This window comes from Elephas maximus, chromosome 7 (assembly GCF_024166365.1).
Source record: "Elephas maximus indicus isolate mEleMax1 chromosome 7, mEleMax1 primary haplotype, whole genome shotgun sequence".
Taxonomy (NCBI): domain Eukaryota; kingdom Metazoa; phylum Chordata; class Mammalia; order Proboscidea; family Elephantidae; genus Elephas; species Elephas maximus.
The window spans coordinates 56,302,196-56,319,982 of NC_064825.1; the positions used below are offsets into that span (position 1 = coordinate 56,302,196).

A 17,787-nucleotide genomic window follows, 5' to 3' on the forward strand; every position below is an offset into this window, starting at 1 on the left:
AAGTGCGTAAGACCTGGGAGAAATAAAAGTGGGAGAGAGTAGGAAGAAACAGAGGGGAACCTTGTGACGCAAAAGAGAAAAGGACAGATATCCAGGGTATGTGAAGGACAAAAAGGCTGGTTCAGAAAGCAAGAGGTTCTCAGTTCAGCACAAGATATAATGTTCCCTATTTTTTTTTTTTTTTATAGATACCTATTTTTTATAGGGTCTCTATGAGTAGGAATCAACTCAATGGCAATAGGTTTTTTTTTTTTTTTTTGGTGTATATATATATATATCTTTACTGTTTATGCCCAATCTAGTACTTTTTCTCTAGTACTATCCAAATTGGACTCATATAAGGGAGGCTTTTCAGATAGACAGGATTGCCTAAGATTCCCAGATTTCCACAGCAGGTGATGTCTTCTATGCCCATGGAGAAGGTGTGGGACCATTTTCAGGCATAATAGAGGATGAATTCCAAAATAATGGTATAATTGCACCAGATAACCTTCAAGGTTCCTTCCAGTCCCAAGTATCAGTGATTTTAATTTGACCGTAATTAAAGCTCAGTGTTCTAAACCCTACTTTATAAAACCTTGAGACTTCCAAATTCACAAGCTAGTACCAAAGAACTCCATTCTCCTCCCCTGAGGAGGGGTGAAAATGTTACATGGTCATGTGAATGAGTTTGAAATGCTAGGGTCAAGAGCAACAGGAGTCAGAGTATCAAAACGAAGCAGTGCTACAAGAAAAAAAGCATTGTGGAATAATAGGCAGGCTAGATATTAAGTAAATACATAAAACACTACTGTGATAACTTCAGCATAGTAACATGGTTGCTCAGAATCCTAGCTCTATGAAGTTCCAAGGTTCTCCTTTTTTCTTGACACTTCACATTTTACACAGGAGTCTATTTTTTTTTTTTTTTTCAAAATTGGCACTGATACAGTGACCCAAGAGAAAAACAATCCTGACATAATTCTGGAAGTATCACATGAACTACACACTCTCCCTCACATATCTGCCTTTGGCCATAAAGAAGCCTAGAAAGGAAGGTATGGAGGAGCAGCCCAAGGTCAAAGCAGTAAGGATTTGGGGTGATGATAAGGCAGGCAGAGACAGGGAAACAGTAGGACCATAAATACCGGTTTATATAACATGTGAGTTGACCTAAATTATAATATAACCAGAAAGATTGAGTTGTCTCTAGAATATACTTGCTTGTTTATAGATCTTTCATTTCCTATAAAATTGTGATTATTTAAAGTTCCAGACAAATATTTGCTATATTTAGGGTTTATCTACATGGGACTTGAGGAGATTGAAGAAGATTTGAGTGTCTCAAAGGCCAAAGTAGACTTTACAAGACGGGAAGATGCCAATTAATTAATTTACAGTGGGAAGCAATCTGCTCGTGGATTGTAATTCTCCTATCAGCATTTTGGTGAACTTGGGTGCTTTGAAAGTGGTGAATGAGTGGAGTTTTGAGAGGCAGCACATCTTATTTCAGAGACGTTTTTCTTTAGCACAGAAGAAATACTGGGGTCTAGTGGGGACAAAATTATTTTCTCATTTTGTCCAAGTACAAAGCACTTAGTGTCAAGATCAGATGAAGCCTATAGACTTATTCTAGTCCATAAGTTTTTTTTTTTTATGTTATTTTGTTCTGTTTTGTTTTGAATCATGAGCTCCTGTCATAGCTTACTAGTATACCAATCTATCCATTATTTTGCATTTCTGTAGAAATTCTTTCTGAAAATTAACAAGAATTAGATCCTGAATCTTTAAAATCAAAGCCAGAGTCAAATGAGCTTTCCTCAAACTGCATATATTTTATTATTTTAAGATATTCTTTCAAAAATTTGACACTAATTATTTGAGTTAATTGTATCATAACCTATATTTAGCTCTTGTTTTTTTTTATTCAATAATAAAAGCTCACTGGAAGATCTGGACGGCCACACACACACACATACAAAAAAAAAGTAATTAAATGGGGGTGCCATGCTAAGACTAAATTGATACCAGATTTAACTCTTTGTAGAGACCAGGCCTGGGACATCCATTATATAGATGGGGATAGGTTAGTAAGAACAAGAGCCATACTGACCAATGCTTGCCTTAATTCTGATAAGGTGCATTGCATGGTGTTTTAGCATTATTGAAGAAACTATGAAGATCAGGCAGAGAAAGGAATTTTCTGTAAATCACTTCCAGACTCATTAAAAAAAAAAAAAAAGACTGACTAAAGTAAGGCCAGTAACCCTGGCCAAGTAAGTTCCTAAAGATTATATTATACAAATAAAAATTAAGAGGTCTTGTGCTATTGTCCCTGATTTTTTTTTTTTATTAGTGTCTTTAAGATATTATTGTCACATGTTTAGAAAAGGTGTGGATGTGCCTACATATAAGAGGAAAAAGGCAGGGTACTTGTGGGTCTAAAATTGATATTTACTTAACTGGCAACTCTTATTGATAAAGTAGGGATGGGTTTTGAGGTGATTACTGATGAGCACGGAAGTGTTTGTTTTATTCTGACACAGGTTCTGTCTTTCCATTATCCTCCTCATAGCAATATGATCTTGGGATGGGACTGTGGTTCAACAAGTCAACCCAGTGGCGGCCTCCAACTCCAGCAATGCCTTGCTGACCACATTCTATCTCACAGGCATCCCTGGCTATGAGGAATTTCACCATTTGATTTCCATCCCATTCTGTCTACTCTACCTTGTCGGAATAATGGGCAACTGTACCATTTTGCACATCATCCGGACAGACCCCAGGTTCCACGAGCCTATGCATTACTTCCTTGCCATGCTTTCCCTTACTGACATGGGTATGTCCATGCCCACAATGGTATCAGTCTTCAGGGTGTTGTGGTCCATTTCCAGAGAGACACAGTTTAACATCTCTGTGGTCCAAATATTTTTCATTCACACTTTCTCCTTCACCGAATCATCTGTGCTCTTGGCCATGGCCCTTGATCGGTATGTGGCCATCTGCCACCCTCTGCGATATGCCACCATTCTTACGCCAAGACTCATCACCAAGATTGGAATTGTAGCCCTGCTCAGGAGTGCCTTTGCCATGATTCCACTTCTGGCCAGGTTGGCCTACTTTCCTTTCTGCCGCTCCCACATCCTTTCTCATTCCTATTGTCTGCACCAGGACATGATCCGCCTTGCCTGTGCTGACACCAAGTTTAATGTTGTATATGGCTTGGTTCTGATCACTGTGCTGTGGGGCATGGACTCTCTGGGTATTTTTCAGTCCTATGTTTTCATCCTTCACTCAGTGTTGAGAATTGCATCCCGTGAGGACAGGCTTAAAGCCCTAAACACATGTGCATCTCACATCTCTGCTGTACTCATTCTATATGTACCCATGATTAGACTGTCTCTTGTCCATCGTTTCGCCAAACACTCTTCTCCTCTCATCCACATCTTCATGGCTCACATCTATTTATTGATTCCACCTGTGCTTAACCCAATCATCTACAGTGTGAAGACCAAGCAGATCTGCCAGGGAGTCCTCCATTTTCTTTTCCCCAAAAAACATTAGTTGTACTGTCTTGTGGACATGTCCTCAAGGCAATAAGTTTTAGTAATGTAAACACAAAGTGATTTGTCTGCTCTTGTAATTTATCTAGTATGTTGGCGTCAGAGTTTCCAGCACAAGGCTACTGAAAGAGAAGAAATAGAAGCAGCATGAAGAAGAAAATTTAAGGCCACTGGGACTATGCAGTTGACTCCACATCGTGCTTTATAAAACTGCTTTCTTTGTGAATATTTTAAAATATGCTGAATCATTTCCATCCATCCTCTTACATTTGTAATCCCAACCATTATTTACAGTCACTTCATCCAAGAGGTTTTTTATTGAATATACCAAATCAGTATTTCTTTTATTTCTGATATTTTATAATATTAGTAACAGAATCTTGTACTGTCTTGTTACCTAAATTTTGTGTTTATCAATATGATGTTATTCTATCTTTCTTAACGTTAGAAAAAAAATCTCATCTTGGTATAATACTATACTAGTTCTCAAAGCAGAGGTTGGTTCTCAGCCCTCATGATGTTTCAATATCACCTTATAATATTTTATACACATGCATACCTTGTTGGTGCGGGTTTAGTTTCTTCAGGAGTAGAAAAAGGCAATATCAGTATTTTGTTTTTCTTTTACTTAATTTTTTTTTCAAATAATGTTAATCTTATAGAAAGCCAGCACATAGTTTTTAAAAACTCCCAGATACTGTTATGTTCACCCTGGGATGGCAAACCTTTTGTTTAAAAGTATCTTAATAATAATTTAGGATGTGTTAGTTATTTAAATATGAACAAAATGTATTTCACAGAAGACAGCAGGATCCAAAAAATAAGGCCTCTTAATTCATACACAGAACTCTTTTCAATAAACAAAGCTATCTTTTCTTTTATCTCTGACATTATCTAGCACATGGCTGGCTGTAGAGTTGTTAAAAAAGTAATTTGAAAATTTAATTAATTTTCTTATTTCACATATCTATACTTGCTCAAAGAAAAAATTGGGGGAGTAAAAAGATTTTCAGAATGCTTTATGGCCCTTGAAATCAACTTGATGACAATATATAACAGAATGTGTTTTCATATGTCTTATCTTATTCTACTATCAAGCAGAAACTGTGGCTCAGTTTGCTGCATGTAAGAACTACTGCTATGCTTTGTTTAAAAGAGGTGCTTTATAATAATTACGGAATGCATCAAAGATAAATAAATGAATCAACTAATGAATAAAGAACAATTTGGATATGAAAAAAAAAAAATTCTTAGAAGCAAAGTTTGGACCTACCATGAGTCCACATATTGTACAATAAGAGAAATCTTACTAACTCATAGTTAGCATTTCAAATTTCAGGCATACGAAGTTTACCTAGAAAAATCTGTTTCCTGCTTTTAAGTCAGTCGTGTCTGACTCCACTCCTCTTTATTCCATTTATTGATTCTACTTCTTATTACCTCTTCCCTTCAGCACATTCACCTTGACCAAAGAGAGAATAAAAATAATGGAGATATATACACATCAAAATGAGACAATCCTCTTCCTGTAATAAGTAAAATGAAATTGATAGAAAAATTACAACATTGAGGACAAAATAACATTCCTGTCAGATGTGTGTTGTATAAGTATCATTTAACTAGTTTTAATCACCTCTAACATATGATCTTCAAATGCTTAGTATAATTTTAACCTGTGGATGTTGAATATATTTTTCTCAGTGTCTGTACTCCAAAAAATGAAACTTTCAACCACCTCTCTGTTAACAGAAATATATTTAAGGTACTGGATCATGGACTCACTGTGAGTCAGGATCGACTCACTAGCATTGGGTTTATTGGATTCTAGATTTTAAATTAAACATACCAAAAAAACTATGTTTAATTGGATAACCCCCCCAAAAAAACATTGTCATTGAGTCAATTGTGACACATAGCGACCCTATAGGAGAGAGTAGAATTACCCCATTTAGTTTCCAAGACTGGGCATTTTATGGAAACAGACAGCCACATTTTTCTCCTACAGAGCAGCTGGTAGGTCCAAACCACTGACCTTTTGGTTAGCAGCTGAGTGCTTAAGTACTGCACCATAAAGGCTCCATGTTTAAGTGGATACCTATATAGGTTGCTACATACACTTTTGACTTTAAAAAGTATTAAAATACTATACTAGCTCTTAAATTTTATTGTTAGAGTTACTTTATATTCATAAAAGTTATTTTAACAAAAATATTCATAAAACACATATTCTTATAATGAAGATAATCTTTCCAGGTAAAATACAGCTGGTGAAGAGATGACTGATTGGATATATAGCTAAATAAATACATGGATGACAAGGTTGTGTTGAGTTGAAAACAGAAGCATTAGTTTCTGTCTGGAACCCTAATAAAGTCTGGATAAGGCATCAGTGGCTAAGCAGTAGAATTTTTGCCTTCCCTGAGGGAGATCCAGATTCAATTCCTAGCCAATGCCCTCCATGTGGAACCACCACCTGCCTGTCAGTGGAGGTTTGTGTGTTCTTTAGATGCTGAATAGATTTCAGTGGACCTTCTAGAGTAAGACTCGTTAGGAAGAAAGGCCGGAGAACTGCTTCCAAAAGTCAGCCAATGAAAACCCTATGGAGCACAATAGTCCATTTCCAGTCCATAACTGGGATGGAATAGGACTGAGCAGGATTTTGTTCCATTGTGCATTGAGATCACCATGGGTAGGGGGCCAACTTGACAGCAGCTGAAACAATAATAATGAAGGCTGGAGCTCAGTCATTGGGAAGCAGCTAGTGCTCCTAAAACAAAAAGGTCTTTTGTTTCTGCTTACAGTGACAATAATATGTTGAAGCACTATCTAATTTGCATGTTGGTTTACAGATTAGGAGACCCTCTTACATATATTACCTTGTTTGAGAAAATCATGAGTATCTGTCTGTCTTCTGAAAACCCTCCCTGCCTTCCTGTCAAATCTGTAAGAGATAGAAAAAAACCTGAATTTTTCTTTTTTTTGTTGGTCAAGACCTTGTCATTAGACAAAGACAATTTAATTATTTTTGCATCAAATGCTATCCTTTGGGTAAAAAAAAAGAAAAAAGAATTTAAAGCGACAGAAGACCCTCTATAATAAAACCTGATGGCAAGAAAAAAACAGTAGGGAAGACCACTGTCTCCTTCGTCGCCTCAGTTTTTTGTATTTTCTTCTATTCCAGGTATTGCTACAAAACACTTCATTGTCTCACTCAGTCTAATAATTTAAAAAATGGAAAAATAATTGTCTTAAAAACAGTGTCATGGATAATCATCTGATTATACACAGACTCTAGAAACAACCACATGGATTTATAAAGATTATTATAGCAAGGCAGTTTTTTCAAGACACTCAATGCAATTAACTCAACCCGGAGACCATATATCTGTTACATTATTTTAATAACACACATTTTATTGTCTGGATGACCTGAAATGTTTTCTCTTTTTTATTAATCAAGAAGTAAATGTCTTCTAGTAGATTAAAAGGATTTGTACACTACAGGATCCCATGAGTAGTTCTAAGCTGTCACATGGAGTTGCTGGATAGCAACTAACAGCAACAAATCCCTGGATAAAATGGACTGATCCAGTTTTAGCAATCTGACCCAATCCGGAGCAATTATGTTTATCTTCCCAGGGTTACTGTAGCTAAGACAGGTTAGTGTCATCAACTCCTGTAAAGAAGTTCACATTTGCCTGTTGCTGAAGTCCTACAGAAGCCTGAATTTTGTCCTTTCCAATCTTGGATCTTCAGCTCCTCCTTGGATGTAATGATATAACTCAGAATGTTTTCATGTAATATCCTTCTTTTTTGGTCTATGTAATATTAAGAAAATCAATTTCCATTGTGTATAACCAAAAGCATATTACACTAAGGCATTAAAGGTGATGAGAAATAGATGTTTTCTGGAAACTAAGGGAAAAGTTTTTGAGAGAAAAGGAAAACAAGTATTTTACTAACACGTAATATACATAAGGACAAATCAGGGAGTTTGTTACATGATAAAAATCTGCATTAATTATTTGAGTAATTAATTAAGGAATCTATTATAATATTATAATAGATAATTATATACAATATTATAATATACTATTATTATATATACTATAACGTAGGTAATACAAAATATATGCAACAAACTCCCTGAGCCCTGGGGGTGCAGTAGTTAAGAGTTTGGCTGCTAACCGAAAGGTCAGCGCTCCATTTCACAAGCTGCTCTTTGGAAACTCTATGGGGCAGTTCTACTCTGTCCCAGAGGGTTGCTATGGGCAGTTGTACTCTGTCCCGGAGGGTCAGAATTGACTTGATGGCAACAGCCTATTTATTATAGTATATTATTTATTTATTATATTATTTGTATGTTCTATGCCTCATGCATGCAATGGTAAGACTGGAATTAGAAATAATTTCTAATTGTCTAAATTTTATATTTTGGCCTGTGCATAGAAAATTGAAAGAGACAGCAGATTACAAAAAGGTTATTTGAATTTTCCACTCTGTTACATAATTCAATGACTATTACCCTAGTATGTTGAGATACTCCTGGATGATACCTAATGATTCCCTTTCAACTTCCTGTTTACCCCATATTGGGAAGCTAGGATTTGGAAGCATGAATATTTTAAGATCTAATCAGAAGTTGGGTCTTCTGTGGACAAGCCTGCCTGGATTGATTCAGACATGATACAGAAGGCTATTTTTTTTACCCTTAACATTCTTGGTCCTTGTTGATTCATTTCCCTAGGGTCATTTTGAATGGCTACAGAGTCCTAGTACTCGCATCCTTATCTCTTTGGTTTTTACCCCGTACACAATGGGGTTCATGGTAGGTGGCATCAGTAAATAGAGATTTGCCAGGAAGATAAGAGTATGCCTGGGCACATGGTGCCCAAAGCGATGAGTAAAGAGGGAAAAGAAGGCCAGAGTGTAGAATATCAAGATGACACATATATGAGCTCCACAGGTTCCAAAAGCCTTTGTTCGAGCTTCCCTTGAGGGCAGTTGGAATACTGTCCTCAGGATTAGCCAGTAGGAGAGAAAGATGAGGACAAAGTCCAACCCCGTGGTAAGGAGAGCAGCAGTGAGTCCATAAATGCTATTAAGGGAAATGTTATTGCAGGCCAACTTGGCAATGCCCATGTTCTCACAGTAGGTGTGGTGGATGATATTAGTTCTGCAAAAGTGCAGCCGGAGAATGAGGAGAACACCAGGAGTCACTACGGCCACACTCCGGACCATCACAGCCAGGCCAACCTTGCCAATGAGAGAGCCTGTAAGTAGGGTCACATAGTGGAGTGGTTCACAGATGGCCACATAGCGATCAAAAGCCATGGCCAGAAGAACAGCAGATTCAGAGAGAAAAAGAGCATGGACGAAGAACATCTGTGTGAGGCAGGCAGAAAATGTTGATGGAGAAGGGCCCTTCCAGAAGATGAGAAGCATTTTGGGCACTGTGACAGTACAGAGGAGGACATCATTGAGTGCCAGCATTGCTAGGAAGAGGTACATGGGCTCGTGGAGGCTTCTGTCCCAGGCCACCACTATCATAACCAGGACATTGCCTATCAGAGCCAGAAAGTACATGAAGCTGAAAAGGATGGAGATCCAGGTGTGGAAGCCTTCCAATCCTGGGATGCCAGTCAACAGAAAAGCAGTAAGTTGGGTGGATGTAGAGTTGGATGTTAGGGAGAGGTGGCCAAAGTCTGTTGTGTGAGAGAAACGAAGTAGAGTGAACAACAGCAGGAAATGAGATTTTACTCCTTCATTCTATTCAAATGCTAACTATTTTCTTTTTTTTGGGGGGGGGCCGCATGATGAAGTAGAAGGAATGAGGATCATTAATAAAATGATCTGAGATCAGTTATTAGTAATGAAATGATTTATGGGCAAATTATTTCCCTTCACCAGACACTTGTTTTCTCTGGGGGAAAAAAAAAGAAGAAGAAATCAGGATGATCAAGATCTTAGCTCTTTCTCTTTTGTAATGCTCAATTGTTCTAACCACATAGTATCTCTTGCACTTTTAACCATTCTGTATATATACTAAGGAACACTGGTAGCTCAATAGTTAAGTGCTGGCTGCTAACTGAGAGATCGACAATTTGAACCCAGCCAAAAGCTCCACAGGAGAAAGACCTGGCAATCTGCTCCAGTAAAGATTACACTCCATAAGACTCTACAGATCAGTTCCGCTGTCATATGGGATTCCTATGAGCCAAATATTACTTGACAGAACACAACAATGACAAATGACAAATAACAATGTATATAATTATTGTCTTTCCAGCTTAGTAATAAATTCTTAATTATAAACAATAACAACAAAAGAGTGATTTCTCTCTTTTCTTTCTATAACACTCAATAGAAGACTGGGGAGAATTAATACTCTATTCTTCTGTGAAGAGTAAAACAACATCAATTTGCTTGGCCAAGTTTGTAACTGAAAGCAGCAGCTTTGGAAAAACTATCATGTATGTTCATCAAAACTTTTGGACTGAAACTCTTAGGAAGTTTAAAGCAGTTATGTATAATAAACTCTTGTGCACCTAAAAACAGCCACCAAAATCTTTAATCTGTGGTCTCCACTTTCTATGTAGGCCTGTCACACCATCTAATAAACAGAAAACTGTCTTGCGTTTCAAGATAGCAACAGTGGTTAAAAGCTTGGCTGCTAACCAAAAAGGTCAGCAGTTCGAATCTACCAGCTGCTCCTTAGAAACCCTATGGGACAGCTCTACTCTGTCCTATACAGTAGCTATGAGTCAGAATCGACTCGATGGTGCTTAACAACAACACATTAATCAGTCTTTGTGTTCCTTGAAATTTTTTTTTCTAGATTATCCCAACTCTTAACAAGGAAGTGGTACACATTATCACATTGCCAGCACGTATTTATCTTAGTCTATTACTCATTGGATCACTATGTGTTAGAATCAACTCAATGGCAACAGGTATCTGACACTGTCTTCTCTTCCTCTCTCTCTATCTTTCTCACTCTGTCATAAAATATTAGTGAGGAAGAATAGACAACATTTCTGCCAAAAATAAATACATGAAATAAATGAATCAGCCGTTAACAAAAGCTCCAAGAGAGATTTTTTGAAGCGATATTAAAAAATGGTTTGATTACACTTTATAGGAGCCTCTTAAGATTGAGATTTTGTTTCATTTCTCTCTGAGCAGTGCCTGGCCCTGGTTGTTATAATAGAAACACAGAAAATATCAACACATTTAAATAGGACACGTATCACATGCCTGGAAAAAAGGCAATATAGAAGTAATAGTAAATAATAATAACAAACATTTCTCAATGCTTACAATGTGCCAAACATTTTCCTGAAAACTGCTGTAAACACTTTACATAGATTATCCAATTCAACGGTTACAACTACTACATAAGCAAGCAATTCTTATTATCCCTATTTTAGGATCAGGCTGAAGGTTCAACTTTCCCTTGATTGCATCATTAATGAGCATTGAAAATCTGTTTGTAAACCAAGAGATTCTAATTCCAGGTATTTATTTAGCCACTAAACTATTCCCATTTACCTTTTAGATGCATGATTTTTCTAATACATTGAAAACATAAGAAGGTAGATCTTGAATTTCCTGCTAGTACTTCCAAGGGTGTATTCCTAGGTCTGAGATAAAAAGTCATGACTGGTTTATAAGAACTGAGAAGACATATATATATATATACACACATACTCGTGAATACCTGCACATGTATACACACAAGCATATGTCTGTATGTACCTCAATATCTATAAAAAACAAGACAGGGAATATCTGAGGGTCTCTTGGGTACTGTAACTGCTGAGTGGCTTCTTTAACATCTGAGACTTCACAGACAGTAATTGGATTCGCCGACTAAATCATGTAATTACACTTGTGAAATTGTGTTTTCCCATTTTGAACTGCACCCAATAATTTCCCCAACCAGAGAATGTTTCTGGGCAACATCTCTCTCTCTTTTTTTTGGAAGCTCAGTATTTAATCATTAGAAAATACTATAAAAAATAACAAAGTTTTCTATTGCATAGCTCCTCTGGAACATGAAAGTCTTTTATGACAAAACCGAACGACTGAGGTTATTTTAAAGTATTGCAATAAATTGCTAGATATACTTTAGTGTGGTATTTTAAGTTTTTTTTTTTTTTTCCTGAAGGAAAAACGTGACTAGACATTGAAGAACTTTCATTTTTCAAATATGTCTTTTTTTTTTTTTTTGGAGTGGTCAAACTATCAAAGAACATGATCTCAAAGACTTCAGACCCTGCACACAGCCTATTATTTGTTACCTCCTTGGGTAGATGAGCAGAATTTCAAAACTACTAATTTACAGCCCTAAATTAATATGACTCAAAAGAACTCATGCTCCATACCCACTCTTGTATTACACTTGCAGATCAAAATGTCAATTTGTTGTATGTAATGGGAAACTCAACTCTTTTGGCTACCAAAATATAAACCTTTGGCTTCCAGAAGAAAAATAAGTTACCTGAAGTAAATGCCTAGCAAACCTTATTAAATAATTTTGATGTTCCTTATTGATCCTGAGATCACAGCCAATGAAGGAGGTGGTAATGGTGTCATCGATGGTGACGATTACAACCTTTGGTAATATGATTTAGGTAGTTAAGCCCCTATCACAGAATAAATATTCCAGGCCAACAAAAAAGTCAATTCTTAGGACAACAGAATCTTGTTTTCTTGGTCCTAACAGTAATTTCTTTTTTCTTTCTTTTTTTATAATACCATACTTTTTTTATTTTTGTACAAAAAATTCCAATTATCCTACCTATTCTCTGCCATGAGCTCCTACAGTTCATGACACGCCACATGTCTGTCCTCGCTTCTGACTTTAAGACCTATGTGTGGAAAGCAATATTCAAACAGAACATACCATCTCTTTCTCCTGTCACATTCAGAGTTCATGGCATAGTGTAGGTGCTCACAGTTTCTGAACTGAGAAATTAGACGGCATTGTAAAACACATGCAGCACTCCTCAACATAAATGATGAGCAGCTCCTGGTATACCCATGGGACACAGGGTATCTGTAAGGTAGAGGAGAAGGCTCTATAGATCCATGCAGCACGCCCAATCTGGACCTCACCTTGAACCAAGAGAATTTAGTAGGAATTTGTGATTATGATTGCAATATGTGATTACTGGAATGAGTAAACCGATGAGCAAATTCCTGTAAGGGAACTAAACAAAAGTTGGTATCCTTGTTGTACCTCACTCCAGCTAAGAGTGAGTTACTGCACAAGCCACAGCTTACTCTTCCCTCTCAGAATATTTAAATAGGTAGCCTCCTGAACTCTTTGCCCTTATGAACTTCAACTTCATGATGCTCATAAGGCATCCCAAGCTCTTTACATCCCAGGATTCCTCTTATAAGGGTGCTCATTTTCTCCATCAAAGGGACAACTCCACACTCATGATAGGAGCCCTGTGAAATACAACACCATTTCTGTTTTAAGGAGGAAGAATGCTTAGGCACAGTTCAAACAGAACCTGCACCTTTTCAGCTCACCTCACAGAGTGAATGTGAAACTAAGGATCGCCACTGTTCTGCAAGTATATATATATGTATATACATATACTATTTTTTTAATGTATCCTTAAAAAAAAAAAAAAATTGCCGTCATTCAATTCCAACTCCTAGAGACCCTATAGCACAGAGTAGAACTGCCCCATAGTGTTTCCAAGGCTGTAACCTTTTATTTTATTTTTATTTATTTTTTTTGTTTGTGATTTAGGTGAAAGTTTACACAGAATATTAGTTTCTCATTAAAGAATTAATACACATATTGTTTTGTGACATTGGTTGCCAACCCCACAAAATGTCCACACTCTTCACTTGTCGACCTCAGGTTCACCATTTCCATTCATCCAGTTTTCCTGTTCCCTCCTACCCTCTTGTCTTTGCTTTTGGGCTGGTGCGCCCATTTAGTGTTGTATAGATGGTTGAACTCTGTGTGTTATTGTTTGTTGTATAGGCCTATCTAATCTTTGACTGCAGGGTGAACTTCAGGAGTAACTTCAGCCCTGAGTTAAAAGGGTGTCCGTGGGCCATACTCTAGGAGTTTCTCCAGTCTTTGTCAGAACAGTTAAGTCTGGTCTATTTTTGTGAGTTAGAATTTTGTTCTACATTTTTGTCCAGCTTTATCCCAGATCCTCTCTTGTGATCTCTGTCAGAACAGTCAGTGGTGGTAGCCAGGCACCATCTAGTTGTGCTGGACTCAGTCTGGTGGAGGCTGTGGCAGCTGTGATCCATTAGCCCTTTGGACTAATCTTTCCCTTGTGTCTTTGGTTTTCTTCATTCTCTGTTGCTCCAGATGGGATGGGATCAGTAGATGTATATCAGATGGCTGCTCATAAGCCTTTAAGTCCTCAGACACTACTCATCAAAGTTGAATGTAGGACATTTTCTTTATAAACTATGTTATGCTGATTGAGGTAGGTGTCCCCCTAGACTATAAGCCTCAGCCCTCAGCCCAGTAACTGAGTCCCTCAAGGAATTTGGATATGTCTATGAAACTTCTATGACTTTGCCTTGGTCAAGTTGTGCTGATTTCCCCAGTATAATGTACTGTTGTACCCTTCACCAAAGTTACTAATTATTTACTGTCTATTTTTTTTTTTTTAAATAGTGTTTTCCTTCCCCATCCCATCTCTCCTCTCCCTAGTAGCCATCCAAGATTGTTTCTATCTTTGTGTAAACCTTTTCGTGAGTTTTTATAATAGTGGTCTCATACATTATTTGTCCTTTTGTGATTGACATAATCTCCAGCATGATGTCCTCCAGATTCATCCCTGTTGTGAGACGTTTCAAAGATTAATCATTATTCTTTACCTTTGCATAGTATTCCATTGTGGGTATGTAGCATAGTTTGTTTATCTATTCATCTGTTGATGGGCACTTAGGGTATTCCCATCTTTTTGCTATTGTGAACAATGCTGCAATGAACATGGGTGTGCATATGTCTGTTTATGTAACTGCTCTTATCTCTCTAGAATGCATTCCTAGGAGTGGGATTGCTGGATCATATGGTATTGCTGTTTCTATCTTTTTAGGAAGTGCAGTATCACTTTCCAAAACAGTTGTACCATTTTGCATTCCCACTAGAGGTTCATAAGAGTTCCAATGTCCCTGCAGCCTCTCCAACATTTGTTATTTTCTGTTTTTTTGATTAGTGCCAGTAATGTTGGGGTGAGATGACATCTCATTGTAGTTTTAATTTGAATTTCTCTAATGGTTAGTTATTGTAAGTATTTCCTCATGTGTCTGTTAGTCACCTCAACATCTTCTTTGGTGAACTGTCTGTTCACATTCTTTGCTCATTTTTTAATTGGATTATTTGTTTTTTTGTTGTAGATGTGTAGGCTTTTATTATATGCTTTAGAGATTAGACCTTTGACAGATATCCCATAGCCAATTTTTTTTTTCCAGTCTGTAGGTTCCCTTTTTACTCTTTTGGTGAAATCTTTTGATGAGTATGTGTTTAAGTTTTAGAAGATACCAGTTATCTAGCTTGGCTTCTGGTGTTTGTGTCTTGCTTGTTATGGTTTATATACTGTTAATGCTGCGCATTAGGACCTCTAGACTTGGCACTATTTTTTCTTCCATAATCTTTATAGGTTTTGTTTTGTATTTAGTTCTTTGATGCATTCGAATTAGTTTTTGTGTATGGTGTAAGGAATGGGTCCGGTTTAACAGATCGACACCCTGTTTTACCAACACAATTTGTTAAAAAGATTGTCTTTTTCCCATTTTGTGGCTTTGGGCCTTTGTCAAAGATCACATGACCATAGGTGGTTGGCTTTACATCTGGGTTCTCAATTCTGTTCCATTGGTCAATGTGTCTGTGTCTCACCAGTCATAGGATATCTTAACTACCATAGCTGTGTAGTGTGTTCTGAGGTCAGGTAGTACAAAGCCTGCTACTTTATTCTTCCTAACAATATTTCTTAAGACTTTGTAGATAATATATATTTCTTGATAATTTAAAAGGCATTCAGATTTCAGACTGAGAAACTAGAAGTTCACTTTGGGTGGACAGCAATTTGAATGGGATCTTAGAGCAATTCAAGGGAATTGTTTCCAACAAGGAAATAGGGGAGGCAAGAAGGAATTCAGGAAGATAAAAGTTATATCTGTAAAGTAAAATAATGGAATCTGTGATTTCAGAAGTCTCTGGATCATTGAAAATGGTAGAAGCTCCCAAAAGAAAGTAACTCTTGTTAGGATATGACGGGAAAAACTAGAGCTATCAATGAAACAGTACACTTGAAACTTACAGTTTTAGTTAGTAGAATATTTTATAGGGTAGTTATATACCCTGTAAACACCACAGATAGTGATGATGGTGGTGATTTGTAGATTGAGCCCCTTTATTTATTCTGGTGTATGCTAATGTTCGAGGTTTATTTAGTGAAAACCAGAGACACAAATTACCTGAGGTACTGTATCACAGAAATAAGAGGAATGGATTAATACACTGTGTCCACCATCATTTTGCATAGTGTCCTTGGAAATTCTATGGGGCAGCTCTACTCTGTCCTATAGGGTCGCTATTAGTCAGAATCGACTCAACGGCAGTGGGTTTTTTGGTGGGTATTCATAATTTTTTTTTATTATTATTGATAACAAGGAGCAACACTTTAATCAAAACATATAATATTGTGTATTAGATGGTAATATAAAAAATCCAATAATATTCCACAATTTTCAGACTTTTGTGGCCAACTTGTATTTCTCAAGAAATAATCTTGTAGAAAACATTTATGCAATTTAAATAATGTGTCAAGTTATAGACCAGATCACCTGTTCCTGAATGGATGTGTGAGTATATAAAAAAGAGGGCTGGATCTTGAGTCCTAGGCAGTGATGGGAATTGGCTTCAAAATACATAGTTAATAAAAATATTTTGTCAATATTTTAGTTTTGTTTGTTTCTTTGGTTTGCTTTGTTATATGCAGCTGAGCCTAATTTTAGCTAACATAATATAAAAGCTAAAGACTTCCTTTAAAACATTTTATCTATTCCACCAAATTAATTTCTAAAATGTTTGTATAAATCACTAACCCAAAAAGTGGTATCTAAATAAATATTACCAATGTGCTCAATAGTTGCCTTAGGCTGGATTCTCTAGAGAAGCAAAACCAGTGAAGGATATATATGTATAGAGAGAGAGAGATTTAACTCAATGAAATGGCTCACAGAATTGTAGAGGTTTAAAAGTTCTAAGTCCATGAGTCAGGCAGGCATCAGGCTGGAGGTTTCTTCTGACTCATGTAGTGCAGATGCTGACAAACCCAAGATCAGCAGGTCAGATGTCAGGCTGCTGGCTCACAGGCCACAGAGGCTGAAGAATATAAGATCAGCACTTTAGAAAGTATCCTGCTGGTTCACAGGCTGTAGAAGACAAAGAAACCCAAGATTAGCAGGCCATACAGCAAGCTACTTGCTCAAATCCCAAGAACCAAATGCCAGATGATGACGGGCTGGATGCAGGATTCAAATCAACAAAAGCTAGCAAGCTTTGCCGGGAAATCCATATCTACTGGATGCAGGCAACACCCCCAAGAAACTCCATTTCAACTGATTGGCTGCTCGTAGACGATCTCATCATGTAGATGATTATATCATAACGTAACTGACAAACTGCATCATAATGCCAAACCACTGAGAATCAAGGCCCAGCCAAGTTGACACACAACCTTGACCCTTACAATCCACCCCTTGTTAATGTGACACCTATAACACCTCTTTAAACCACACAAAATCCCTAGATAAAGATAATTACAAAGTCATATTTGCCCTTAACCTGCTACAACCGAAAACATACTATCCCATTTACATCATATTTTATAAGTTAAGAAAACAAAAAATTTTGATGCACTCAAACAAGGAAGGAATACTCATGACAATGACTGTTCTCATTTCTGGAACTGGTCAAATGCTTATAACCGGTGTTTAGAAATACCTTCTTCTGCCACCCATTCCATGTTCCCTTTGCCCTCAACAAGCATCTTAGCTGGTTGTGCTTCTTGGCCTAGTGAGGTGACTCAAAGCTTCATTCCTGAAGGGTCTGTGCCATTAGTAGTCATGTTGGAATTGTGTTGCTGTAGTTTTCCATTGATTTTAATGACAGTGTATGGTAGTAATAAGAGACGTCCTAAAGGACCTCCTGTATTCCAGGCATACTCTTATTTACTTCTACTGTGTAGCA

General features: G+C 37.1%; 2 protein-coding genes across 2 annotated transcripts; one reads left to right on the forward strand and one right to left on the reverse strand.

The window, feature by feature from the left end:
- The first annotated feature begins 976 nt into the window (after nt 1–976).
- Nucleotides 977–3,543, forward strand: LOC126079967 (olfactory receptor 51L1-like). Its single transcript, XM_049891309.1, has 2 exons — nt 977–1,037; nt 2,591–3,543. Exons 1-2 carry the CDS (start codon nt 977–979, stop codon nt 3,541–3,543), a joined length of 1,014 nt encoding a protein of 337 aa, XP_049747266.1.
- A 4,748-nt stretch (nt 3,544–8,291) lies between these two features.
- LOC126079968 (olfactory receptor 52Z1P-like) lies at nt 8,292–17,563 on the reverse strand. Its single transcript, XM_049891310.1, has 2 exons — nt 17,542–17,563; nt 8,292–9,247 (listed from the first exon to the last, which is right to left on the reverse strand). The coding sequence occupies exons 1-2, from the start codon at nt 17,561–17,563 to the stop codon at nt 8,292–8,294; spliced, it is 978 nt and encodes a 325-aa protein (XP_049747267.1).
- Nucleotides 17,564–17,787: the final 224 nt, after the last annotated feature.